General features: G+C 51.5%; 1 protein-coding gene across 4 annotated transcripts in view; it reads right to left on the minus strand.

Annotated features, from left to right (window-relative positions):
- Nucleotides 1–2,646: 2,646 nt before the first annotated feature.
- The window catches only part of Camkk2 (calcium/calmodulin dependent protein kinase kinase 2), a 31,695-nt gene continuing 8,273 nt past the window's right edge, over nt 2,647–26,068 (minus strand). The window contains exons 2-17 of one of the 4 annotated variants that reach the window (XM_048342977.1): nt 21,322–21,823; nt 20,185–20,232; nt 19,541–19,594; nt 18,919–18,970; nt 16,890–17,023; nt 15,039–15,075; nt 13,857–13,878; nt 13,630–13,718; nt 12,203–12,402; nt 11,647–11,700; nt 10,807–10,880; nt 10,644–10,731; nt 9,534–9,662; nt 6,446–6,546; nt 5,982–6,024; nt 2,647–3,272 (exon numbers count right to left, since the gene is read on the minus strand). In XM_048342977.1, the coding sequence (XP_048198934.1) occupies nt 3,198–3,272; nt 5,982–6,024; nt 6,446–6,546; nt 9,534–9,662; nt 10,644–10,731; nt 10,807–10,880; nt 11,647–11,700; nt 12,203–12,402; nt 13,630–13,718; nt 13,857–13,878; nt 15,039–15,075; nt 16,890–17,023; nt 18,919–18,970; nt 19,541–19,594; nt 20,185–20,232; nt 21,322–21,804 (1,683 nt within the window). In that variant the 5' untranslated portion in view covers nt 21,805–21,823 and the 3' untranslated portion in view covers nt 2,647–3,197. The remainder of the gene's footprint in view (nt 3,273–5,981; nt 6,025–6,445; nt 6,547–9,533; nt 9,663–10,643; nt 10,732–10,806; nt 10,881–11,646; nt 11,701–12,202; nt 12,403–13,629; nt 13,719–13,856; nt 13,879–15,038; nt 15,076–16,889; nt 17,024–18,918; nt 18,971–19,540; nt 19,595–20,184; nt 20,233–21,321; nt 21,824–26,068) is intronic. The other 3 variants (XM_048342979.1, XM_048342978.1, XM_048342980.1) reach the window with 3 other exon arrangements.

Here is a 26,068-nt window from a genome sequence, read left to right on the forward strand (position 1 = left end):
CAGGCAGGAAAGTCCTGGAGCTTGACCTCAGGGCCTGGGCTCAGTCCGTGAGCTTCTCTGTGCTCCAGGCTAGAGCTCTACCACCTGAGACAGTGCCACTTCTGGCTTTATCTGAGTAGTTTATCTCAGACTCCTGAGTATCTAGGATTGAAAGATCTGCTGGCTAAATTAGTCTGGCCTTGGGCATCTGACCTGCTGTCAGCCTAAGGAAGGAAAACAAACATAAGGACAGATGACCTAAAGAAACAACATATCACAGACTCCCAGGAGGCCCAGACTCTGCACCATTTTGCTGTCCATTTATTTCAAGTTTACAGAGCTTCATCATCTGTGGAAAAACACCAAAGGTTTATCTTTCTCTTGAGTTTCATAACTTGTAAGTGATAAATACACAGTATTTAACTTTGTACACCTGATAAAAAGAAAATGCATAGTAGAAAGGATCAGGAATAAAACAGAAGCATTGGGCACTGGGTAATTAAATACAGAATAGAAAAGTCACAAGTCCCATGAAGGTCAGCCAGTGAAGCTGGAGAAAAGACGAGAACCATCGACCCTGCCCTTCCCTAGCACCTTGGATGCAAGCGGCTGCCCCGGCCCCACCATCAGCAATGGGAGGTTCCTCTCTGGAAGATGGGTGAGAGCCACAGGCTTTACCTGGCTGGCTACCTGTACAGGTGTTCTCTTCCTAGTTCCAGAAGGGCATGGAAGTGCAATCCTGCCCCATGGGAAGGCCAGACCTGCAGAGAGATGGCCTCTGTAGCCCTCAGCAGGAACAAGGGGCTGGAAACCTTGCTGGGGGCCGGGGCAGCCTGTGGGGTGGAAGTGGGCAGAGGAGAAAAGCAGAGGATTTGTGCTTTCTACAAGGCCACAGGTACAGGCCAAATTGCTTACACCGCACTGGTCCACAGATGAACCAGCCATGCAAGGCTTCAGAACATCTATGCACATAGAAAAGCTGCCAAAGTAGCTTCCCCCTTTTCCTGGCAGACTGTCTTTTGAAGACTCCACTCCATGTTTGTGCTCCAAGAAAGGAGGCCTAGGGCTCCACTTACTATAGCTGCCTGCTTCATAACTTGGGGTGGGGGTGGGGTTATAACAGTTCCTGCCCACAGCTTTCTTTGGTGGATTTTTTTTTTTTGTCAGTCATGAAGCAATTTTTAAAAAAATGTTATTGACGTGGCCCTTTCCCAACCACCTGCTTGAACATCTATCTGCTGCCTGATGGCTGGCATTCTACATAAGACATCTTGGACGGAAAGTTCCATGGTAGGGAGAAATGGGATTGCCTGATGAAGTCATGTAAACACAAGAGTTCTGGAGAGTTCTGCATGTCGCTGCCTGCCTTTCCCAGGCAGGCTACTTGCCAGGCCAGCATCCATGCAGGCAGGCTAGGTGGAGCCTAAGGACCAGTTGGCTTAAACCGCTGCAAGGTGCTTATTGCAAACTTCCAAACCCCATCTGCTACCAGAGGGGTAGAGCTACTGGGTAGTTTCCCCAGAAAGTTAGAGGGGGAGGGCAAGAGGAAATACTACAGACACAAAGCAAGCAGGCGAGGGACTCCACCTGGACTGGAGTCTTTGTTCTTCAGAACCAGCATGCCCTAATGCTATGCTTACACAAGAAAAGTCTGGCTAAACTACAGTCAAGAGCTTAAGAAAAACCTATGGAAGCCAAGAATGCCAGCACTCTGTGGCAGGGGTAGCAGCCTCGCTCTGTCTCTGCAGGAAGCCCCAGAACCAAGGCAGAAAATCGGGTCTTCCGAGCCCTGTTATGGCTCCTATCTCCCCACATCCTATCTCCCCACAAAGCACTGGGGAGCAGAGCTCAGGCCAGCCCTTCCAGTTTCCCTCCCCTTACACCGCACACACCCACCCTGTGTGGCAGCAACAGTCACACCCAAACCTCAACCAGACTTCTCAAGACTGGTTGGAAGTGAAGAAAAAAAAAAGACCTTTTTTTGCTCTGGGCTTCTGGTTACCAAAGGTAACATCCTGTGCCAAACCCAGGGTCCCCTGGGCCCCGAGGTGTCCTGGGTATCAACAATGTTCTGAAAGGGTGACCCCGTGTGCAGCCTCAGGCCGTGCTGCGAAGGCTGTCCCTGTGCTGCGGCTTTCCCGTGTGGCCGCCGGAGCCGCAGTTGGGTCTACACGAGCAGCGAGTCGTTAGGATGGAAAGCGCAGAGGCTGCAGGATGCAGGCATGGCAGTGGAGCTGCTGATACCAAGCTGGAGCCGTGATCCATGTCCTGGAAGCTCCGAGTAACTTCCGGGCGTCTCTAGAGTTCAGTCTAGAGGACTGGAATTCATTTGTCTTGCTGAATCATAAGCCATGTAATGTACATGGAAGTGGAGGATTTCACCCTTAAGTTTTTGTCATCTAACAACGAGCTTCACTAGCGCCTGGCCAGCCACGTGAGACCCACTGCGCGCCATGCTGAGCCCAGGGGAAGCCTTTCCCTGCAATGACGGCCCATTGTCTTTCTAGGCTGGAAAATTCATTTTTTTAGGAATCAATGCAGCTTAAAGCCCTTCCAATTCTCCTGACATTAAACCAGTGAAGAAGTCCTTCTTGCACATGGGTTGTGAGGAAGCTCTCTGCAGCTCTGAGGGCCAGACCTGCTCTCCAGGCATGGTTCTGGAGACCTGCTCTCCAGGCATGGTTCTGGAAGATTCCACGGCTTGGGGATGGCACAGGGGTTGCCTGTACCTTCCTTTGGAAACAGCCACACAGTGCGTAGCCTGCTTCCCCCAACAGTCCAAGCCTGTGCACATCCACTCAGTACATCTAACAGGGTTCTGAATTTACAATAAAGGTTGTTTCTTTGTTGTTATTGTTTTTGGCATAAAAACATTTTAAAAAGCAACTGTCCCAAAATGCACAATGGGTTTGGGTCTGCAACTCATACCCCTGGGGCCAGCCAGCCAGCCAGCGGCCACGACGTCAGAGCTGGTTTTTTTGGTCCCCTTTAAAATAACAAGGAAGAAAACAAGTAACCAGAAATGACGGTCAAGGCTCTACACGTGCGGGTTTCCGTAGGACATGCGGCTATGGAAACGCGGTGCAGCCGCCCTGCGTGGGGCGACACAGCCAGGCATGCGAGGTCGAGTGGTCCAGGTGCTACTCCGGCTCCATCAACTCTTCGGGCTGCAGTGGAGGCACATGCGTGGGGGAGCCAGGGGCCAGGACCCCACAACTTCACACGCAGGGACCACCTTTCACAAGAGCACTTCCTCCTCCCCTTCGGGGGCCAACTCTTCGCTGCCTTGCTTCCTGCTCACCAAACAGAAAACCAGGGTTAATGCCCACTCACTGGGAGAAACAACAGCAGGGCCCTGACTGCTCCCTGCCTTGTACCATCTGCTCAGGAGTGCCATCGCATGCCACTGGGGGCATTATGAGGTACTCGCTCCTTTATTTTTTTTTTTGGTCAGTCATGGGGCTCAAGTTCTGCCTGGGGGTTGTACCTGAACTCTTTTCACTCAAGGCTAGCACACTACCATTTTGAGCCACAGCACCACTTCATTTTCTGGTGCTTAATTGGAGTTAAGAGTCTCACAGACTTTCCTGCCAGGGCTGGCTTTGAACTATGATCTTCAGATCTCAGCCTCCTGAGTAATTAGGATTACAGGCATGAGCCACCAGCACTTAGCTCTCCTTTTGTTCTTGCTCACATATAAATTTTCAAAAGCTTTTGTACTTACTCTGTAAATGGGAGAGCCACGGTTTGCCCCAAATAACAAGGAACCTTTATAAAGCAGGTTCCTAGAAGAGCAGCTGAGTGTGTCAGCCATGCTGGAGGAGGAGCTGGAGCTCTTTGTCTTATGAGGGAAGTCACTGGGCTCACCTTTTGGGGCTACTGTCCATCATTCTTGACAAGGGTCTGTGTGCCCTGTACAGACAGATGCCTGTCCCTACACAGGGAAGGGAAAATAATGATGTCTGTGCCTCCCAGGAGGAAACGCCTCTTTGAAAGTCACATCCACAAATGGGGGTGAAAGCCCCTGCTAACAGAAAGCTGTGACAGTCAGGCCAGGGCCTCCGTTCCTACCCTCGCTGGTGGCACAGGCTGGATCTCACTGGAGAGAGCAGCGGGACTTTGATGCAAGGCCCCCATGGTTCATGGTAAGCGGAGCATCCCACAACAGCTCTGGACTGGTATCCCCGGCATTGCTGGGGTCACAGGTGAGGGAATGACGGCTTACTCAAACCTTTCAGGCCAATCTCTGATGGGTATCTGACAATGATCACATTGGAAATAAAAATGAAACAAAGAACAGACTTTCTCAGAGAGGAGAGGCAAAGCCTAACCTGGAGATTAGGAAGAGAAGGGCTGAAGAAATCCTCTGGGAAGGCAGGCTGCGGAACCCTGGCCTGACCGCTGACCCTGACACAGCTTCTGGCCTGCTCCGGACAGCCAGGCCTCTCAAAATCAAAGGCTCTCCTGGATTACCACACAAGCTCTGGGCTGTTAGGGTACCAGTGGCCAATGCATTTCCTCCCAGAAGCCAACCCTGACAGAGAAGTGGCTTCCACCTGTACACATGTGTCCACAGCAGGGTCATTCATTTGTGATGGCCAAGGAGAAAGAACATCCATCAGCAGGTGAATGGAAAAACGAAGTGGGATGCACCTAGATATTACTCAGTCACAGTAGAGGACAAAGCTATGACCCAAGCTACAACCCGGATGAGCCTCAAAACCAGTGCCGATGAAAGACATCAGATGGGGAAGGCCACCCAGTGTGTGAGTCCACATACAGGGAATGCCTAGAACAGACAAATCCTCCAAAAACAGCAAGAGAGTGTCAGAGTGTCTGGGTAGGGATGCGGGGATCCTTCTGGGGCTCATGAAAACATCCTAAGGTTATTGTGCTGATTAAAAGCCACTGAGTTGTACACTTCAAATGAGTGAACAATAAGATGTGTAAATTATATCTAAATAAAGCTAATTTGAGTGTGTATATGTTTCTGGGGATCAAACTCATGCCTTCATCCATGCTGGGTAAATGTTCTCCCACAGAGCTACAAGCTAGGACTCATAAAGCTGTTTTTTGTTTGGGGTTGTTTTTTTTGTGGGTTGTGGGGCTTGAACTCTGGGCCTGGGCACTGTGCCTGAGCTCTTCAGTTCAAGGATACCACTCTACCACTTGAGCCACAGCGCCACTTTCAGTTTTCTGGAGGTTAATTGGAGGTAAGAGTCTCACCAACTTTGCTGGCCAGGCTCAGATCTCAGCCTCCTGAGTAGCTAAGATTACAGGTGTGAGCCAAAGGCACCTGGCTCATAAAGCTATTTTTAACAATAGGAATGCCTGCCTGGAGTTCCCAGTGGGAGACAGGCAGCAACATCAGGCCAGCAGGGAAGGACATCGGGATCTTTGCCCTGCAGCAGGCACTTCAGGGACGAGTGGAAGTAGGGGTGCCAGCCAGGTCCTTCTAGTCTTACAATGACACCATTTCTCATCTGTCTTGGGAGGGGTAGGTAATGCTGGTCTGGATGTCCTGGCAGGAAGGAAAAGCTCTGGTCCTACAGAGTCTGGGGATTTACATCACTTTGCAGCAGGCAGAAGGGGACTTATTTTCTAGTTCTTAACCCAAAAGAGAAGAAAGGGCAGGTGCTTGGCACCCTTGGTGAAGAGCCAGAGCGCAGCAGGCCTGATCTGTGCTCAGAGCGCACACGCGCACACACACAACACACACACAGTGGCTCTGGGGCCCGAGGCAGCCTCAATGCTATTGCCGTGCACTGAGGATGTGGGTGCCCAGCTGGGCCTGAAGACCTGAGTTCACAGGCATTCCGGTGGAGCGCCATGCACCGCAGCCCAGCCCACATGCAAGACCCGCCATCGGGCCCAAGCCCCCGCGTGAAGGCTCACCAGGAGCCAGGCACAGCAGCTGGGCTGGAAAGTCGCTCTGCAGCTGTCTGCAGCTGCCCCGCCCCCAGGCCCCAGCAGAGGCTATGGCACAGGCAGGCAGGCGTTACCTTGGGCTCAGAGAGGGGCTCCCACTCCCTGGTTGGCTTTTTTCTGGAATTGCCAGAGGGAGGGAAAAGGGAAGTGAGAAGGGGCCTTCTGGGTCCATGGGATGCTGTCCCCTGCCCAACATCTGCTTCACACAGCTTTCCACGTAGGCGGGTGAGCTCCTCTGCACTGACATGAAGGGTCCCAGGACAAAACCAAACACCTGGCACTTCTGGCCCACAACTAAGCTACTGGCCAAGAGACCTCCCATGGAAGCCTGAGTCCCCTGGGAAAGGGGATACTTCAGCGTGGATGAGCGGATAGCACACCAATGCTGGCTGTGCCAGGCCCAATGCCCAACGCTGATGCCTCCACCATGCTGCTGGGGGTCGCTCCCAAGTGCCCCACTGCAGTCACAGGCCATGTCTGAGCAGGGCTGCCCAGCAAATGGACCCCCCCTGCCCTGCCAGGAAGGATTAGCACTCACATGAGCAGGGTCCCAGGTGCAGACAAGGCTCGCTCCTCCCGCCGGCTGCCCTCAAACGGATTCCCAAAGGAGCGCTTCCGGATCATGGTCTTCACCAGGATCTACGAGGAAGAGGAGGGCAGTGACTATTCTGTCCAGTGACAGTCCAGTCATGCCTTCTCTTGTCCCTGTCAGCATCCAGGGCTCCAACTGGGGCAGCCTTCCTCCTGGGAGACTCCAGCAGACATCTCTGAGTCTTATGAGTCCTTGGCTGTCTACTCCCCACTCCCTGGCTGCTAAGGTCCACACTCTGGGGTCTGCCATGCAGGGACTGTTGTCATCCAGTCACAGCCTAGCTGACCCTTCGAGGCCCTGGGCTCTAGAGCTGGCTGTGAATCCACTAGGTACACCTGGCACTTGTCTCACAGAGCCGCTTCCCAGCCCTCACTGTCAGTGAAAGTTGTCCATACTCTACCCCAAGGAAAACATACCACAGAACTGAGACGTCACCTAGGGCGATGTGAGAAATAATTCACACAACACAGATTCAAATTGACCATTTGATTTTTTTTTTTTTTTTTTTTGGGCCAGTCCTGGGCCTTGGACTCAGCCTGAGCACTGTCCCTGGCTTCTTTTTGCTCAAGGCTAGCACTCTGCCATTTGAGCCACAGCGACACTTCTGGCCATTTTCTGTACATGTGGTGCTCGGGAATTGAACCCAGGGCCTCATGTATAGGAGGCAAGCACTCTTGCCACTAGGCCATATCCCCAGCCCACCAAATTGACCATTTGAAAGCACAGCCGTCTCCCAGGACTCAGGGAGGACCACTCCCCCACAGCTATCAGAACCTGGGGATGTTCAAGTTTACAAGGAGCCTTTACACATCCTTCCACTTACTTCATTTATTATTACTTTTCGGAGTACTAGGGATGGGACCCAGTGCCTCATCCATGCTAGCAGGGATCCAACTCCTTTCATTTGTGTTTTTAAACATGGAGCTCAGGTTTCCAAACGAACCAGCTGAGTGAACGCCTTGGTGCCGTTGAGGCGGTGCTGTGCAGAAGTCACCCCACAGTTCTGGCACATTTACATCACCTCAGAGGAAACCTCTACTTGGCAGCAGTCACCCGCTGTTCCTCTCTCTCCTCCCTGTGGCCCATCAGAAGAAAGGGAATCCATGTGGAGAACGAAGTCTGCAGCCCAGCAAGGCTCGAGGTCCCAGCCCACTTCTGTGGCACGGCAACTGCACCGTGGGCCCTTGACTTGCCAGCCTCTCCTCTGGTCCCTGGCAGGCGGTTTGGCTCAGCAAGGCTGCCCCATTCCCCTTGTAGGCTCCCCTGAGAGCCTCAGCCCATGGGGGCCCACTCTTTCTTTCTGCACTCATCTGTCTCATGAAGCCAGGGGGCCCCTGAGAGCTGGCACTGGTCCCTGCTCATCTTTGTCATCTCAAGCCTGGCATATGATGGGTACCCAGCAAGTGCTTGCTGAGTGACAAACACACAAAGGGGGCTGAGCCCCCCAATTCCCAACATGGACCGTTCTCCAGCACTCCCCTCCCCCACCTCCACCCCAACTAGTAGCTTGATCCAGACCCTGAAGGAACTTCCCAAAGGCTTAGGCCTGAGCTCCACTTCCTTGCTCTGCTTTAGCAATCCAGGCTTTGTTGGAAGATTCTTGCTGGCCCCGCTCCCTCCCACCAGAGGACAATGCCTAAGCTGTTCCCTCTTACTGGCTTTTTACCCCTCTCCCCTTCTCTGTCATTCTCTTTGCACACATGCAATTCTTCCAGAACACTACTCCGATGCAAGGCTGGGCAGAGGCCTCTACCCAGGTGCCTGGTGGTCCCTCTACCGCACTGTGCGTGCCATGACATGGCCAGCATATGCCTCCCCAGGTTGGCAGTGCTTCCAGCTTGCTCACCTCTGTACTCTGCCTAAGAAACTACTCAGAAGTAGTTCAAAAAGTGTTTTCCAGACCTCAGGGTCAGCTGCTTCCTCCCAAGGGTTGGCAGAAGGAGGGCAGGGCACTAAGTCAGGCTCAGAGCCTGGAACAGAATAACTCGGAATGGACACAGAGTCCAAAGGCAGCTGCCATCCCTGCCCTGGGTGCCAGACAAGAGTGTGGTGGGAGGAAGGGTGGATGAGGATGGTGAGTGGGTGTAGGTGAGGCTTGAAGAGTAAAGGTCATGCAGGGCCCCAGGTGGGGGAGGAGGAAGAGACATGGATGGGTACCTGGCCCTGGGTCAGGCTCGGGGAGGCAGAGTGTAGAAGTGGAAGGGAGCAGTGCAAAGCTGGAGAATCAGGAGGCAGCTTCTGAGCTTCAGAAGGTCTAGTCCCATGAGTCTGGTCACTGCCTTTTCCCTCCTGACCCCCAAGCCCACTTGCCAGCCAGGGCCAATGCTGGACAAACACAGCCAGGGCTTTCAAGGTGGTTGTGGGGGGCAACTGGCTGGCTCAACCCCTAGATCTGTGCCTGGAGCCAGGATCCCTGGGGCTCCTGTTTTCCTTCTGAAAAGCCCCTCCTGGTAGGGGCTTGGCAATGGAGTGACTCTTAAAGAGTCTTCAAGGCTACGCCTGGTATATTTCTACATTTTAGGTCCTTCTACCCGGCTCAGGGCCCAAAGCCGAAGCCATAAAGGGGACCCAGTGGCTCCTAAGCAAGACTCCATCCTGAGGAGTGGAGAACATTCCATGGCATAGGAAGTGGGAGCTCCTGATCCTGAGGAGTGCTCGAAAGTGGCACGACATGCCCTGGCTGGCCAGCCACTATGGAGACCAAGGATCCAGCCACATGGACCCCAACCTCTGGCTCCTGCCTGGTCCTCCTCCTCCTGGATTCTCTCCTGACATGCTCTTAAAACAGGAATTCCAGAAGGGATGGTATGATCCTTGGGGGCAAAGGGGGCTCATCTATACGGCATCACGAGAGCCACAGGGGCTGCCTGGTCTGTGTGTGACCAAGGCCCAGAGGCCAGAGGCTATGGGTAAAGGAAGCCCAAGCTGTCTCCTTGATCTCAGATCCCAAGTGTACTTCCAAGCGTCTGCCTGTTCCAGCCCTGCCTTAGATGCTCTGGTCTCTGTTTCTGGTCAGTGGTTCGTCCCGCCTTACCACGGTCGCCAGGCTGGGAATGTGTTTGACTGAATTCTCGACTTCCTCTTCAGTCACCTCCACCAGCGTGCAGTTCTCATCCTCCGATGGCAATGGCTCGGCCCCGTGCCTTGTGACCCAAGGGTGCAGCTTCAACGAATGACAGGAGGGTAAGGGCAGCTGCTGGCTCCCAAGGGGCCCTGCCAGTGAGTGGCGCTGAGGAGGGCATGCAGGAAGGAAAGGCCGGGCCCGGCCAGCATGCAGGAGAGCTAGTGAGCCAGGCAGAGGGCAGGTGAGTGGAATGGAAGGAAAGGCGGAAAAGCCCGAGACCAAGAGTGGGAGGAACCATGGGCTGAGATGTGCACAGAGCGATGTTGGCACAAAACTAGAACTGGGTGTCGACCTTGACCAGCTGCCCCAGGAGCACCCATCACTCCACAGCTCCAAGCAGGCAGCGTCCTCCCCACATCACACACAGGAAATGGCAGCTCAGGAAGGCCCAGCGGGACCAGCTGGGAGGAAATGATCAGGAGACCCAGGCCAGAGTTGCCCCCACTCCTCTCCCTGGGGTCCAAGTCCTTATTTGTGACCTTTTGGTCTCCCAAGATGCCCTTCAGTGCTGACTAGCCAGGTGGTCAAAAGGCCCTGGGGCAATACTGAGTATCTTAAAGGGTCAAAGTGTACAGGTGGCGCTGGCAAAGATGTGGGGTGTCCCTTCAAAAACTGTGTTCTGGATGAATTGCTCACTGACTACCTTCTACTCTCACTGTAATTTCTCAAAGGGACTGGCCATCTCTGATAAGGGTCCTGGAAAGGATCCAGAGGCTTGGCTGCCAGAGCGAGGAGCACACAGAGACTCTGGTCAGCCTGTGGAGGGTAGATACAACCAGCCCAAGCACAGGCTGATTGTTCAGTGGTCCCACCTCTCCATCACAGTGGATGCAAGCCCATCCCTCCTCGGACCCCAGCAGCTCCAAGGCATGGGAGGATAGTGGTGCTGATGAGGGCATGGTGTGGTAGACAAGGGGGTAGGGCCTGGTCCAGGCAGGGTTAAGCCAAACAATTTCAAGCACAGGACACCGGCCAAGCCTCAGGTGTTGGCCTCTCGGGCCAGTGGTGGTCCCAAGATACCTTGATTTCCGGCACCATAATCCTAGACTCGGGGTTCTTGTCCAACATACGGGTGATCAGGTCTTTCAAGTCCTCGGCTATGTCAGGCCTAAAGGGGAAGACATGTCAGAGTGGGTGCCAAGAGCCCAGAGGGAGGGAAGGGAGGCAGACAGGCAGTACTCACTGGTCTGGAAATTCCAGGGCCTGACTCTTGATCTTACTGTGCAAACACATGATCCGCTCATCCATGAATGGGCACTGTGAAGAGGCCAGGGACAGAGTGGGGTCACTGGCTGCCATGTTTTCAGGGTGAAGACATCACTTCTCAGGGGTTATAGAAGTAAAAAGCTCTGGCCCTGTCTGGGGAAGGAGCAGGTCTCACCTCCCCTGAATTCTAGAGGGACCGGGTATGGCCTAGCAGTTCTAGAGACGTTCCCAACCACATGTAGCCTCCCTGTGCTTCAGCACCCTGCCTAGACAAAAGCAAGCACTTTTCCTCCCCACCTGCCTAAGAGTGACTGAAACAGCAGCAATCCTTCTGAAGGCTATGGAGCAGCAACAGTCATTATCCGGGCTTAGCCCAGGCCTCATAACTAACACTTAAGTCTACTGTGCCCTCCTGTTTTCTCCTATCATGCACCTGTCCAATCAAAGCTTACCTCATAGGAACTTTCCCTGGACTCCCTCTAAGTAGTGTCACCCTGTCCCATTCCCTCCCTTGTCCCCAACACCACGGTCCTCCACCCGACATGGCTCCAGGACGGCAGAGCTTTGCAGCAGAGTGCTCTCTCTCTATCTCTCTCTTAAATAGGACCTCCTTACATAGCCCAGGCCAACCTCAACTTATGATCTATTTGATTAAATCATTTTCTTCACAATTCTGTAATAAAAACACTAACCACACACTGATAGGTACATTTCATCCCTTTTCATTCTCATCTAGCTGTCAAGTGAACAGTATTGTCTCCCTATATTAATCCAGGGAACCATTCAGCAGCACTCAGGAGACTGGAAACCCTCTTACCTGGCCAAAGACAAAGCAGTACAGCGTCACACCCATGGCCCACACATCCAACGCCTGCAAGAAAAGATTGCTTAGGATGACGGGCCGAGGCAGGCAGGGCCATCTACTGCCTTTCCCAATCTTCCGGCGTTTCTTGGGAAATCCATGTGGCTGGGCTGAGGCTGATCTTATCCTCTAGCCTGCTTGGTGGACACATGGCTCAAGCCTGGCCAAGGAGAACACAGCTCCCCTCAACTATAGTGATTTGTCCAGGGATGGGCACAAGACCTACTCTGAACCAATCAGGGCTAGTCCCATGGTTTCTGTTCTTGCTACTGAGGTGGATCACCTGAAAGTGGCCTGGAGTTGAAGGTGCCCGACCCACCTGCAGGGAAAACCAATAAAGGCAAACAGAGCTGAAAGATGGCGAGAGACTCATTTTATGAGTCCACTGGCCATGTCTGAAGTCAATTGTATCCAGCCCTCAGCTATCTCAGTATAAGCCAAGCCCATTTGCCCCGGACTCCTGATACTTAAACCCAGGTAGAACCCAGCAGCTCAGGCTGTAGAAACCTACCTTCCCAGAGAAGATCTTGCGGGTTTCTGAGAGTGACTCAGGTGCCATGAATGCAGGTGTGCCCACAGTGTTGGAGAGGAGGGCATCGCTGCCCTTGAACTCATTGCTCACGCCAAAATCAGCAATCTTGATGTGCCCATCTTCTCCGACCAGGAGGTTGGAAGGTTTGATGTCCCGGTGGATGATCTTCTGATAGTGTACTGGACATGAGGTGGATGCCCATGAAGAGAGCAGGCAGGAGAACCCAGAGAGCACAGAGACACATGCAGGGCACCCCTATGTATCTCATCCCCTGCAGCCCCTTTCCCAAACTCCCCTCTGTCCCAAACCTGCTGGGCACTCAAATCCTCTGAAAGATAAGGGAAGAAAGACTCCAGGGAAGTTTACCCCATTTTCTAGACACCAACCACCTACAGCAACTTGTAACCACCTGCTACATCTAAGTCCCGGGTGGAGTACAGCTACTGCTAAGAGCCTGTGGTTCATCAAACAACTCCATTCACCAAAGGCTAAGTAACACTCTTCTTTGTCACCAAATCAATCATGATCAGAGCAGGCTGATTTGAAATGTGAGCCACCAAAGCAGAATTACGGCTGTGGCTCACTGTTTCTGCCTGGTTTTTTTTTTTTGCCAGTCCTGGGCCTTGGACTCAGGGCCTGAGCACTATCCCTGGCTTCCTTTTGCTCAAGGCTAGCACTCTGCCACTTGAGCCACAGCGCCACTTCTGGCCATTTTCTGTATATGTGGTGCTGGGAAATTGAACCCAGGGCCTCATGTATATGAGGCAAGCTCTCTTGCCACTAGGCCATATCCCCAGCCCGTCTGCCTGGTTTTTGATGTTACCCAATAGCAACAGATAATGATATGATGTGGTGTGGGCAGATTCCATTTCCAGGATGGCGGTGATGATCTTAAGATCACCATAGTCACAAGGTCATTGGCTCCTTCATTGAGCACTGGGCCAGGCCTTCAACTTGTGCTAAGTGTTTCACATTTTATTCCACAACACCTCTACATGAGAGGCAGAAACAAGCCAAAATGCTTAACACCAGAGCAGAGCAGAGCCCTGCCAGTCAGAACCACAGATGTGTACTGGCCGATCCCTGTCCTTGATCCCCATTTCACAGATGAAGAGTTGCTGGGAGGATTAAGGGATGAAGCACGTGTACTGAGCTCCCAACAGTGCCTGGCTTACATAGAAAGTCACTGCTGCTATCTATCATTTCTCTGCAGCAGGAGGAGGAGCTCGGGCCACTGCAGGCTCAGCCTAGGACAGCTCTTGGAAGCTGCGTGAGATGCCTCTGCTGTTCACACCATCCTGTCTTCTGCCCACCTCCATGTGCTCCAGGAAGAAAATAAGACGCTTTCCACTTTCTGGCTTGACTGCTAACTACGCCCTGACAAGTGACCTCCCACGGGCACTTACAGTACTCAATGCCTTTGATCAGATCCTGGAAGTAGAAACGGGCCTGGTCTTCAGAGAGCGGCTTGAGGGTAGGCACTTCCATTACAGGCCTAAGAGGTGGACATACATGTGAATACAAACCAGACCACCCCACCCCGCCCTGCCCTTCTCCCCCAGCCAGCCTGGCATAGCCTCATTCCACTCTGCTGCTCCAGAAACCTCTGGCATCATGGAGCTAGGACACTTACCCCTGGTTGACAAGCTCAAACACTGTCAGGAAGAAAAGAGGGTAAACGGTTACACTGGAAACTAGAAACATCTCTTTCCCCATCCCCTTCACTCCCAGAAGACACTAAACACAAAAACTAATGCTGTGGACAGGGAGAGGAAATGTCCATAAAACCGAAGCTGTTCAAGGTCTTGCTAAGTTCCAATCAGGAGGTAAAAGACCAGGGATTTTTAAGGCCCCAGAACCCTAGTCTGGCTTTTATTTCTATTGCTCAAAATAGCTAAGGATCCCCAGGACAAGGGAAAAGGGGGAGAAAGGAAGAACAGATGGGTCCTAGGCTCCCCTCATTCATCTGCTTGCACCTTGAAGGGTCTAGGGCTGTCACTGATGCTAAACTATGTCCTTTGGTCCCAGCCAGGTCCTCAGGCACCATAAGCCTGAGTTAGGGAGGATCTGGTGTTGCTTCAGAATATGGTTAGAAGCTATACTATGGCCTTCTGGGCCTGGTTACTTATGTCTTAAATAAGCAAGCTTTGTGAATGTCTGCTCCTTCTCCCTACCCATCCAGGCACCACAAATCAACAGGGGTAGGCTGACTGAAACAAGTCTATTTTCAGTCACCAACAGGTCAGTTATTCTTGGGCTTTGTCATGTGTGTTAGGGGGTGGAAGAGAGGACTTCTCTAATTCTAGAAGTACAGATGGAGTTTCTTTGAGGATCAGACCTGGTGTTCAGGCCTTTCTTCACATCTACTATGTGAACCATTTATCATCATTTGTCTTATGCCCAGGACTGGGATGCAAACTAAAAAAGTAATTAGAGATTTCACCCAAATGTGGAAACATAAGTTTTTAACATGATCATGGGATCATGTGGGTGAATACTCTTATTGAAACGTACACTAAAGTATTTGGAGTTAAGTGTCAAAATGTCCACTGTTGTTTGTATTTTCTTTTTTTTTTTTTGGCCAGTCCTGGGCCTTGGACTCAGGGCCTGAGCACTGTCCCTGGCTTCTTCCCGCTCAAGGCTAGCACTCTGCCACTTGAGCCACAGCGCCGCTTCTGGCCGTTTTCTGTATATGTGGTGCTGGGGAATCGAACCTAGGGCCTCGTGTATCCGAGGCAGGCACTCTTGCCACTAGGCTATATCCCCAGCCCTGTTGTTTGTATTTTCAACAGGTTCAGCCCCCAGTCTCTCTTACCCATGTACAGATGGTCCTCATTGGGGTCATCTAGGACCTGTTGGCACAGCCGCCCAGGACAAGGAGCAAGGGAGAGGAGAGAATGAATATGTGAACAGAAGCAGAGGTAGCACATGGCTGCATCTGCCTCCAGGGGGCGCACTTTTACCCTTCCAGGCGAAGGGGAAAGCACTCAAGCCTCCCCCAAGTGTGAGACCCAAAGAGCCATTAAGCAAGTAAGCGCCTCCCAGCCCAATCCTCAAGGGTCCCAAACATCCAGAAAGGAGCTAACAGTAGCGAGGGGCAAGCCCTCCTCCGGAGAATGTTTCACACCTGGACAAGACTGTAACTTGTCTCCCAGGAGACACAGACTAGGCTTCAGGGTGAAAACAGAAGGACTACATGATTCAAGTGGTCATTCCATAAAGCAGCCCCCTTTCCTCCCCACCTGTCTGGAACCGACTCTCTTGGGAGCACAGGCACTTGGCTGTCTCCACCTCAACTGACTCACTGGTGTCAAAGATGTAAAATTACGCCATTCTAGCTTATACAAATATATTTATTTTGTTCCTATCTATTAAGAGTACGTTGTTTTAAAATCAATTAATATATAACTGAAGGCCTGCTCCCTAGGTGTTGCTGGGAGTCGGTGGAAACTAGGAGTGGGGCCTAGCTGGAAGTATGTCACTGCATTTGAAGGCTATCTTGTCTCAGGTTCCTGGGGTTCCTTCTCTGCTTCCTGGTCCCCATCATGATGTTTCTGCCTCACCCCAGGCCCAAGGCAATGGACTGAAACTTCTGAAACCATGAGTTAAATTAATCTTTCCTCATTTTTTTGTTTCTGTTTGATATTTTGTCATGGTGATAGAAACAAACACAAAGTCATCAATAATTTTTAAGAGCGGGGCACTGGTGGCTCACACCTGTAATCCTAGCTACTCAGGAGGCTGAGATCTGAGGAATGCAGTTCAAAGCCAGCCTGGGTAGTAAAGTCTGTGAGACTCTTAACTCCAATTAACCACAAGAAAGCTGGAATTACTGCTATGGCTCAAAGTGGTAGAGTGCTAGGCTTGAGGAAAAGAGCTCAGGGACAGTGCCCAGGCCCTGAGTTCAAGCTCCATGACTGACCAAATAAATAAATAAATAATAAAAGCACAAAGGGGTCTTGAGACAAAGTGTGAGAACAGCTGACCTAGAATAGGCCTTGGCTACTTACAAGCCTGTGGATTCAATCCAGCCCTCCTCCTGCTCTTATAAAGTTTTATTGGAACACAGCTGTGCCCACTTGTCTACATAATGTGTATGGCAACTTTTGGACTCCAGCTATCCAGAGGCCAGAAACAGATGAAAAGCAGTAGAACTCTGCCCCAATTCGAAGATCTGCAAGATGGAGTACTAAGTAATGTTGAATACTAAGCAGTGAGTTAACACAAAGTAAGAGTGGCATGGAGGGGAAGGGGCTTAGGGCAAGATCATTGGCCCCACAGCACACTGTTCCATGCCATGGCTCTCTCTGGAAACTAGTGATGAACCTCTGGTATTAACAATTCCAGGACTGGTGGGGGGGGGGGGCGGCGAGAGGGCTGGGAATGTGGTAGCAGAACAGTGCTTGCCTAGTATGCATGAAGCCCTGGGTTCAATTCCTCAGCACCATATATACAGAAAAAGCAAGAAGTGGCACTGTGGCTCAAGAGAGAGTGCTAGCCTTGAGCAAAAAGAAGCCAGGGACAGTGCTCAGGCCCTGAGTCCCAAGCCCCAGATTGACAAAAACAAAACAAAACAAAAAACAGGACTGAAGCATCCCTCTCCCTCCTCTCTCCTTTTCTTTCCCTCCCTCCCTCTATCCCTGCCCCCCCCCCTTCCCTAGCTCACCTCCACCAACTTCACCACATTAGGGTGGTCCAACTTCTTAAGAATGGCAATTTCCTGGTATACTTGCTCAATGGGGCCCCGGGGCTGAACACAGCCCCCAGGAGCTGGGCGGGCACCTCGGGGTGGAGGGCGACCTGGAGGAGATACAAAGGGACTCGGGTAAGGATGAAGGGATTTTCCTTTGTCTGGTAAAATGAACAGAGGGGGAAAATTTGGCAGGGATGAGTGGCTGATGGCAACAGGGACTTTATTTTTGAGGCTAGATTTGTTGTATCAGAGGATTTCACTTTAGTATGTCCATTTGTGCACTCAATGCAACTCGATCTTGATCAGTCACCTCCTCCATCATTCCCCCTCCTCCCCTTTCCTAACCAGTCTTGGCAAGTTTCCTCGCTCCATTTTCACAGGTATACACAAAGCATTCTGAGTATTTTCACCCTCCTTCCCCCTCTGTCCACCTGTCCCTCCCACTAGAACCTACACCCAGACATGTTTCAACTCTTAATATTCTTTTTTTTTTTCATCAGTGTGGGGCTTGAACTGAGGCTTGGGCCCTATCCCTGAACTTTTTCACTCAAGGGAAGGGCTCTACCACTTTGAGCCACAGCAAACTTCTGGTTTTCTGGTGGTTAGTTAGAGGTATCTCATGGACTTTCCTGCCCAGAATGACTTTGAACTTCGATCCTCAGTTCTCAGCCTCCTGAGTAGCTAGATTACAGGTGTGAGCTACCAGTGCCTGGTTTAATATTCATTTTTGTTGAAGTGCATGCTAATTGTCCAAAGGTGGTGTTTTAGTCATTGTATGTCACACATACAAATACTATACTTTAGTCGGAATATACATGCATATGTATGCAGGTATACTCTTGTCTGTGTACATGTATTACTTTATGTCTAAAATCCACGTGAGAGAAAGCATGTGACCTTTATCCTTCTAAACCTGGCTTGCCTCACTTAACATAATGTTTCCCCTTGTCTGCTTTCCAGTGAATCCCCTGGTTCCTGACACGTCCCCAACATCAGCAAGAGACAGGAATTCACTGAGACAACTGAGGTCTCCCAGGGACAGTGGGGTACAGTTTCCCCATTTTATGAAGTAGTTGTTCACGTCATGGTTATGGTGCTATAGCAGCCTGGGCTAAAATGGAGGTGTGAGTAGGGAACAAGTACACTCCTCATCTGTTTTGAGAGAAAGTCAGAAAATGTGGAAGACTGTCAATTAATAGTGACATGATGCTGGGCACCAGTGGCTTGTGCTTGTAATATTAGCTACTCGGGATATGAAGGTAGCAGTTCAAAGCCAATCCAACCTGTGTAGAAAAGTTTCTCTCTCATTAACCAGCAAAATGCTAACCTGGATGCAGGGGCAGAAAGCCTGTAAAGAGTGCTAAGGCCCTGAGTCCAAGCCCCAGTAAAAATAAATAAATAATTAAAAGAAATAAAGGCTCCGCCATGTTGGAGCACATTTTCAGGTTCCATTCTTTTTCATGGCTGAGAAACATTCCACTGGATATACACCCATCACTATCATCGTCATGCCAATGAGCATCCTGGTGTTCCCATGCTCTGGTTATGGAGCAGTGCCACAGTAAACATGCGTGCCAACTTCCCTGTGGATGCGCATTATCAGTTCTCTTAGAGACATGCCTCGCAGAGGAAATACTGGCATGCGATGATTCCACGCATGTCTCTTTTTGAGGGACCACACTGTTTGCTGTTTGATTTTCTGACTTGATACTTATATACCTATATTGCTTTAATATTCCTCAAATAAAGTGGATCCAGAAGCTGGGTCTGGTGGCTCCCACTTGTAGCATTTAGAAGGCTGAGGCAAGAGGATGCCAACCTTGACACCAGCCTTGGCAACTTGGTGAGACCATGTCTCAAAAAAAAAAAAAAAAAAAGAATACAGAACCACAGCCCAGCACCATCTTCCAGGGCACTCTTGGCAGGGAACCCATTTGGTGGACTGTGCCCTCTCTTGCCCTAGCCTTGGCACCAAACAAATGCCCCAGCCCATCAAACTCACGTGGAAAGCCGGCCTGTCGGATGAGCTTCTTTTTGGACAGAACCTTCATGGCCTGTAGAAGATCAATCCCTGTTATGGCAGGAAGGCAGGAGGAGGGAACAGGAAGAGGGGAGGCGAGGGCTCCCTCCACTCCAGGCCCACCTCTGCTCCCAGGCCCCTGACAACCTCAGGACATTTTTGGGCTGTATAGAGACCAGATGCCTGGGGTTGGGCCAGCTCCTTGTCTGCTGGCCAGGTAGGAACACATGAGCCTTTGTGAATCAAAGCTTTACATGTGGGGAAATATCACTCACACAAGTTCACATGGCTGACATTTGTCAGAGTCAAGGTTTAAACCTGCACTAGCTCCAAAGGCTTAGCCACAAGGGCGATTCATCCAGCTGCTGCCTTGTTCTCAGAGCTATGGAGGCTGCAGAAAGGATGGCTCTCATGAGGGTAGGAGAGATCCCTGCTGTACCCACTGCTTCCTCTTGCACCCTCCATCTATACAGCAGGACGCTGCTTCCTTCCACACAGCCTCAGAAATAAATGAGACAGCAGTGTGAAGACACCCACCCACCAAGGCTCTCTGCTAGGACGCGGAGCATTGGCAAGGCTGGGGAGGGGGGAACAGGGTACTCACATAGTAGGTATTGTCGTTTTCATTGTAAGCCAACTTGACCACACCATAGGAGCCCTGGATAAAGGGAGATGCCATGACATACTATCCGGAAGTTATAGTCTGCAAAATGAGGGCCCTGAAACAGAGCTGGCAAACCGGCAGCCCACGGGTCAAATGCACCCCGTGTTTGCATTTTGTTGTACCTGCAGTTTTACAAAATCTGAATTAGTTGCCAATATTTAAAATCCGTATTTCTGGCTTCTTTTGAAAAATGCCATCATTAGACCCCTTTTCCACATATCAGTAGATTGCTCCAGCCCGCACCGCTCCCCACAGTCTTAACCCAGGCACGCCTCACCACTGACACTACCAAGAAAGACATTTCTACTGGCATTTGAGTTTAGGGTCTATGTATTGGTACTTGCTCACCGGCAATGAGAGTCCCTTGACAGGAAATCTACTAATGTGATAGACTAGATTTCTCTGGAAGCTTTCTGAGCCTTTGAAGAATCATGTTTAATTAAAAAAAAAAAAAAAAACACAACTAAGTCTTTACTAACAAAACTGGTCTCACCCCACCTAGATCTGCTGCCTTCCCCCAGCCTTGCCGATGTCCACCAGTGTCTGAGCCATGTCTGGCCACCAAGGACAGCGAGGACACTTACCTTCCCAATCTCATCCTTCAGTGTGTACTGGTTCAGCTGCACACAGTCCTAGAAAGCAAGAAGGCGCATAAGAAATAAATGTACGCTAAATGAAATGAATGTTCGAATGAACACTCACAACCAGGACCCCGATGAAGGCAGACTCCTGGCTCCCCAGAGCTCCCCCAGCTAGGGCTCCTTCTCCAGGTGGCCAACACCCTGGCTCCTCACAGCACATCTCTCTATTGTCATCATACTTGCTCAAAATGTAATCTCACAGCACTGGGGTATGGCTCAGTGGTAGAGCACTTAATTAGCAGGTACAAGGCCCCTGATCTTAAAACTCCAGTACCAAAAAAAAATAAGAAAAAAAGAAAAAGAAAAAGAAAAACGAGTAAGAAAGAGCCAGGGAAGAGGCAAGCCTTAGGCTGAGTGAAACTATCAGTTACTCCTGACAGAAGACTGTGTCCCAGGAATCCTTATGATTCAGTAGTAATAGTAAGTCCAACAAGCAAGAAAGCCAGGGGCCCATGGCTCATGCCTGTAATCTTAGTTATTCAGGAGGCTGAGATTTGAGGATCACTGCTAGAAGTCTGCCTGGGCAGGAAAGTTCATGAGACTCTTATTTCCAATAACCACCAGAAAACTGGAAGTGGAATAGTGGCTCAAGCGGTAGAGTGCTAGCGTTGAGTATAAAAGCTAAGGGACAATGCCCAGGCAGGCCCAGTACCAAGAAAGAAAGAGAGGAAAAGACAAAGAGAGAAAAAAAGGAAGAGAGATGGGAACAGAGAAGGACAGAGTTGGGGGGGGGGGAAGGAGGTAGGCAGATGGATCAGGGGAAGGGGCAGATGGCAGGGCCCTGGCCATGGGGAAGGGTGGGGACTGTCCTGATGTGGTAAGGATCACTTGGGAGACCTGGCCACAGAGACCCTGGATCCTGCCAGCACCAGAATCTGGTCTGCAATGTGGAGAGGAACATGCCAGGCTTTGCCAGAGCCCCACCTGGTCCCAGGGCCGCTATGCTGTGTAGTCACCAGCCAGCCAACAGTTCTGGATGACAGTGCTAACTAAGTGCAAATGCAGGGTCCTCGGTATACCAGAGGCCTTCAGGGAGCCCAGCCCCACCAGGAGACCCTGTCCAGCAGCAAGCTCACGCACCTGCATGCCTGTGATGGAGACGTGGTGAGACTCCACCGTGGGTCGCCGGGGAAGCCGCGGAGAAGACTGTGGGGAGCTGGCGGGTGAGTAGGACAGGGAGAGGGCACAGCGACCATTCACATCGGGGCTGCCAGCTGTCAGCCCACTCTGGGGCTGCTCCTGCAGGGACAGTTTTCGAGCTGAGAGCCGGGCATCGAGGGAGACTTTGTGGCCATCAGCCTCCAGGGTCTGGCCCCGGGCCAGGCGGAGATCCACAGCCCGGCCTGGCTCACACTCAGGGACTACGATGAAGGACTCCATGCCCAAGTGGATGCTCAGGGAGGAGAGGCCCCGGAGGGCCTCGCAGGGCTTCTGGCCTTCACTGCTGCCACCCCTGCCCCCCAGCTCATCCTGGGGGGCAGCCTGCTCACTGCTGGGCTGGCTAGAGACACATGATGACATGATGCGAAGGCCGACTTCACCCACCAGCGCACTGAGCCTCATCCATCCGCAGCACTGCCACCTGCAGGGAGAGGGAGGCTGAGAGAGGCAGGGACCAGAAGGCAGCATCCTCCAGTCCAGGCTCCTGTCCAACTCCTGCCTTGAGTCAATACCTTTGAGTGGCAGCACACACCTGTAGTCCCCATACTTGATAGAAGGACAGAAGGATGGCAGGTCAGAGGCCTGTTCAAGCTGCCAGTGAAACCCTGCCAGTAGAGTGCTTGCCTAGCATGTACAAGGTCCTGGGTTCAACCCCCAGTACCACACACAAACCAATATTTAAAAAAAACAACACACACACACACCAAAAAACAAAAACAAAACAAAACAAAAAAAAAACAGAGAAATTCCAGCTTCCCCTCCCAGGTGTGGGAAGTTGGGTCTTCTGAACAGGTGTTGTTCTCAGAACCATTCTTCCTGTTAGGTCCTCTCCCTGAGGGCTCCACGTAGATGCCCCTACCTCATTAAGTCTCCACCCAGTTACCTGGGTAACCTGCAGACCTGGAGGCAGTTACCTCCCCTTTCCCTGAGGTCACATCCTAATCCACCTGGCCACACCCCTTGCCCCTGCACTAGATATAAGGCAGGGCTGGGTGGGGGTCTCGCTCTCTCTCTCCCTTCTCTCCAGCCATGGATCATCTTGGCCACAGGCCAGCAGTTCAGTAATAAACGTTCTCTCCTGCCTGAATACCGCGTGGCGTTCTCCTTTACCGGCTACCTACTTTAAAAAAACCTAACACTTCCCTCCCTCAGAGTGGCTAAGCACCAAGCCCCTCCTCATGTGTTACCATTTGCAGTGAAGCTATTCAGAGACCAGGCACTACAATGCACACCTGTTGTCCCAGCACTCCAGATATTGAGGCAGGAGGTTCATGAGTTTTAAGACCAACCTGAGCTACATAGTAAGGCTCTGACTCAAAAACAAAAACTTCACAAAGCATGACATGACCAGACCCACAAACGTGTAGAGAAAAAGCACATTCTGCCCATCTCACACAGTGTTCCTGGAAGAACAGGCTATAAGAGTTCCTAAAAAGATAGACAGGCCCTGCGGTGGTGCCTGGGAAAGTCAATGGGGAGGTTTTATCTTGCCAACAGAAAAACAATTGCTTATCGATCTCCTCTCCAGGCCAAGGACACAGGCCATCCACCCCAGCAAACTGCTTTTAATCAGTCTCCTTGGTGTGCTGGCCACCTCTGACGCAGCTTGCCTGCAAGGTCTGGAAGGAGGAGGCAGAAATGTGGTGCAGACCCAGGTCAAGGCCACTGCATTGAAGGGACTGGATTGTCCAGGCTTCAAGAGTTCTGTGTTCTGAATCATGGGAGGCCACGGACTCTGTAAGGATCCCATGAGAGCTACCAAGTCTTCCCAGTAGAAAGCAACACAAAAGCTTTGCATAAGAACAGCAGGACTATGGTTCAGCTGAGCCTCAGGCCCCAGGCATGAACTTCATTGCCTGCTTGTACAATCCTCCCAGGAGGGGCCTGAAAGAAGGGACAAAGGGCAGGCAGGGCATAGATTCCAGGGGAGCCCCTGAGAAGAGGACCTTCTCCTAAAGCTGCTTGGGCTTAACCAAATGCCAGGAGTCCTGGACCTGTGCCCTGTGCCCAAGCCCTGGTCCTTCCCCGTGAAATGTCCTCACTCACAAGACACCCAGCAGAAGCTGCCAGCTCTTCCTAGAGCAGATGGACCCAGCCCCTAGCCAGGATGAAGGCTTTCCTCTGCCAGGAAGCCAAATGGTACAGGAAGTGCTTTGCCATTTCTCAGGGGTCATGTCCAGTCTGGGCCTGCTGCCCACCAAAGGAAGAGATCCTGGGCAGCGCTACCACTGGGCTACAGCCTGACAAGAAACCAGTAGTGGGGGCAGGGGAAGACAAGAGTTGCCCCCAACCCGGAGGCACTCCTGGCTCTTGGTCCTCTCATCCCACACCCTCAGGCTGACAAAAAGGGCCCCAAATTGCCCCAAGGGTCCTAACAGGCCAGCAACAATGTCCTCCCTGGACCAGAGGCTTACCTGGTAACATCATCTCTTGCTTAGAAAAACTGAGGCCCAAGAGGTCCTAAAGAAAATTCAACCACTGATTTGTTCTTTTATCAAATAATTGTGGAGGACCTACTCCATGTGAATAAACCAACACAGAAGGGCTTCTACTCTTGAGGGAGACAAGGATTTAAGAGGAGGCCTGCAGTCCACAGCACAGGCTGGGGAGGCTATAGAAATAGTAAGATAGCAATGGGGACAGGGTCAGGAAAAGGTCGAGGATGGCTTCCCCTGGGAGGTTTTCTTGTTTGTGATGGAGTCTATGTAGCCAGGCTGGCCTGGCATTCTTGTCCTGCCTCAGCCTCCCAAAAGCTGGAATCATGGCATGTGCCACTATAGTCCAGGGTTCTGGGACATTCTGTTCAGCCTGAGCACAGAAGGCTGAGCAAGTACCCGGGTTGGGGTGGAGGAGGGTAAGAATGTGACCCAGGCACAGCCAACAGCTTGAAAAGGGCCTGTGGCAACCAAGAGGTGGGAGAGCAGAGGGACTAGGAAATCCTTAAAGGACAGGGACAGGAGCTGGGAGCAGAGCCTCGTTCCTCCGGTGAAAGGTAGGTATGAGGACACACTCTCCCCATATACCATGCTGTGGCTGAACTGTGTTCCCCTAAAAGGCTGAGATGGAATCCTAGCCTTCAGTCCTTCAGAAGGTGGGCCTGTTGGGGACAGGTCTTTACAGAAGGATAGAAGAAAACAAGAGCTGCAGGTGACCGTTATGCAGCCAGTGTGAGGTCCTGCAAGAAGGGTACGTGTAGACACATGGACACATGTGGGTGAAAATGGCTGACGCCTCTGCAGGACAGGATGCCACAGACTATCAGCAGCTGGGGGACAGGCCCAGGGCAGTCTGGCCCACAGCTCTGGTGACACTGCCTTGGAGGGACATGCCCATGGCTTGAGGCCGGTTTTGTGGCTCTGCCGGCCTCGGGAAGCTAAGAGCACCCACCTGACTGGTGAGGTTCAGAGGACCTCAGCAATGTGCCAGCAAGCAGGGTGGGACAACTTCAGACCCAGTGTCTCTCTCTTTGAACTACAGTTTGAAGGCACTGAAACGGACAAGGGTCTCCAAAGACAAAGGCCATCTCCTGTGTGATAGTAAGAGAGGTCTCTGGTTTGAATCCACAGATACCCACACCACAGTCGGGGGGGGGGGGGGGGGCGTGGAAGAAGAAAAAAAAAACTTGCAAATAGGGACTGTTGGCTGACATTTGGCCACTGACATGTTTTTCTTGGCACACTCCATGCTTATGAATGAGATGCCAATATTTCAGATCAAAACCAAAATTTCCAGGACCTTAGACTGGGGAAATGGTTTGGTGGTAGAGTGCTTATCTAACATCATGAAAGTCCTGCCCCTGGGTTCCATCCCAGCACCAGAAAATAGATACATATAGTATCATCAAACCAGATGCCCTGATTAGTGGATCTAGCAACAAATCACAGCAGTGTTGGGCAGGGGACACACTTGCTGACATGCCACTGAGCGAACCACTCCCCAGTGTCTCATGACCTGCTTCAGCTCTCCAAGCCTCGCAGTCAGTGCTCCAAGGTCAAATCTCTTAGCCACCTTTCCCAACCATTTCATTTCAAAATAAGAGCACAAAGTCAGGAAGGTCTGATATTCTCAAAGTCACATGTGGTCCCAAGCAGTGCTAATGTGGGTCTGAGTTATGTTTTGTTTTGGTGGTGCTGAACATGAAACCCAGGGACTCTTTCAGGGAAGGTCTAAAAATCAATGGCACGGCCTTGCAAGGGCCACATATGGTTTCCTGAAGAAGATCCAGGCCAGGCCAAATGCTCCATCAAAGCAGGGTCACACAAGCCTGGACCCTATTTCCTGGGATCCCTTCCTGACTGAGTGGGAGGGAGAGTGGACGCAGTATCTCAAAGCTGAGAAGAAATGCACAAACCTCCGCACAGACAGGACTCCAAGTTGATGCAATACAGAGAGTGTAGCTTTGAACTGGTTGTTTATTGCTAAACTCCAGGGTGCACACTACTGGCACTCAGTAAATATCAGCTGGAGGTCACTGTATGCTGCACCCATCCCAGGGCAACTCAGAAGGTCAGAAGCTTTCTTTAGCTGCTCTACAGGCTACATTCCTTTATTCTGAGAATAGCAGCCCAATTTATGCCTGGGAAGCCATTTCTCCATTGGAGAGGCGGCCCCATCACCAGCTCAGAGACTCACACGTGACCCAGGCCGAACCAGCTGGGTGTAAACT

Source organism: Perognathus longimembris, chromosome 3, assembly GCF_023159225.1.
Source record: "Perognathus longimembris pacificus isolate PPM17 chromosome 3, ASM2315922v1, whole genome shotgun sequence".
NCBI lineage: Eukaryota > Metazoa > Chordata > Mammalia > Rodentia > Heteromyidae > Perognathus > Perognathus longimembris.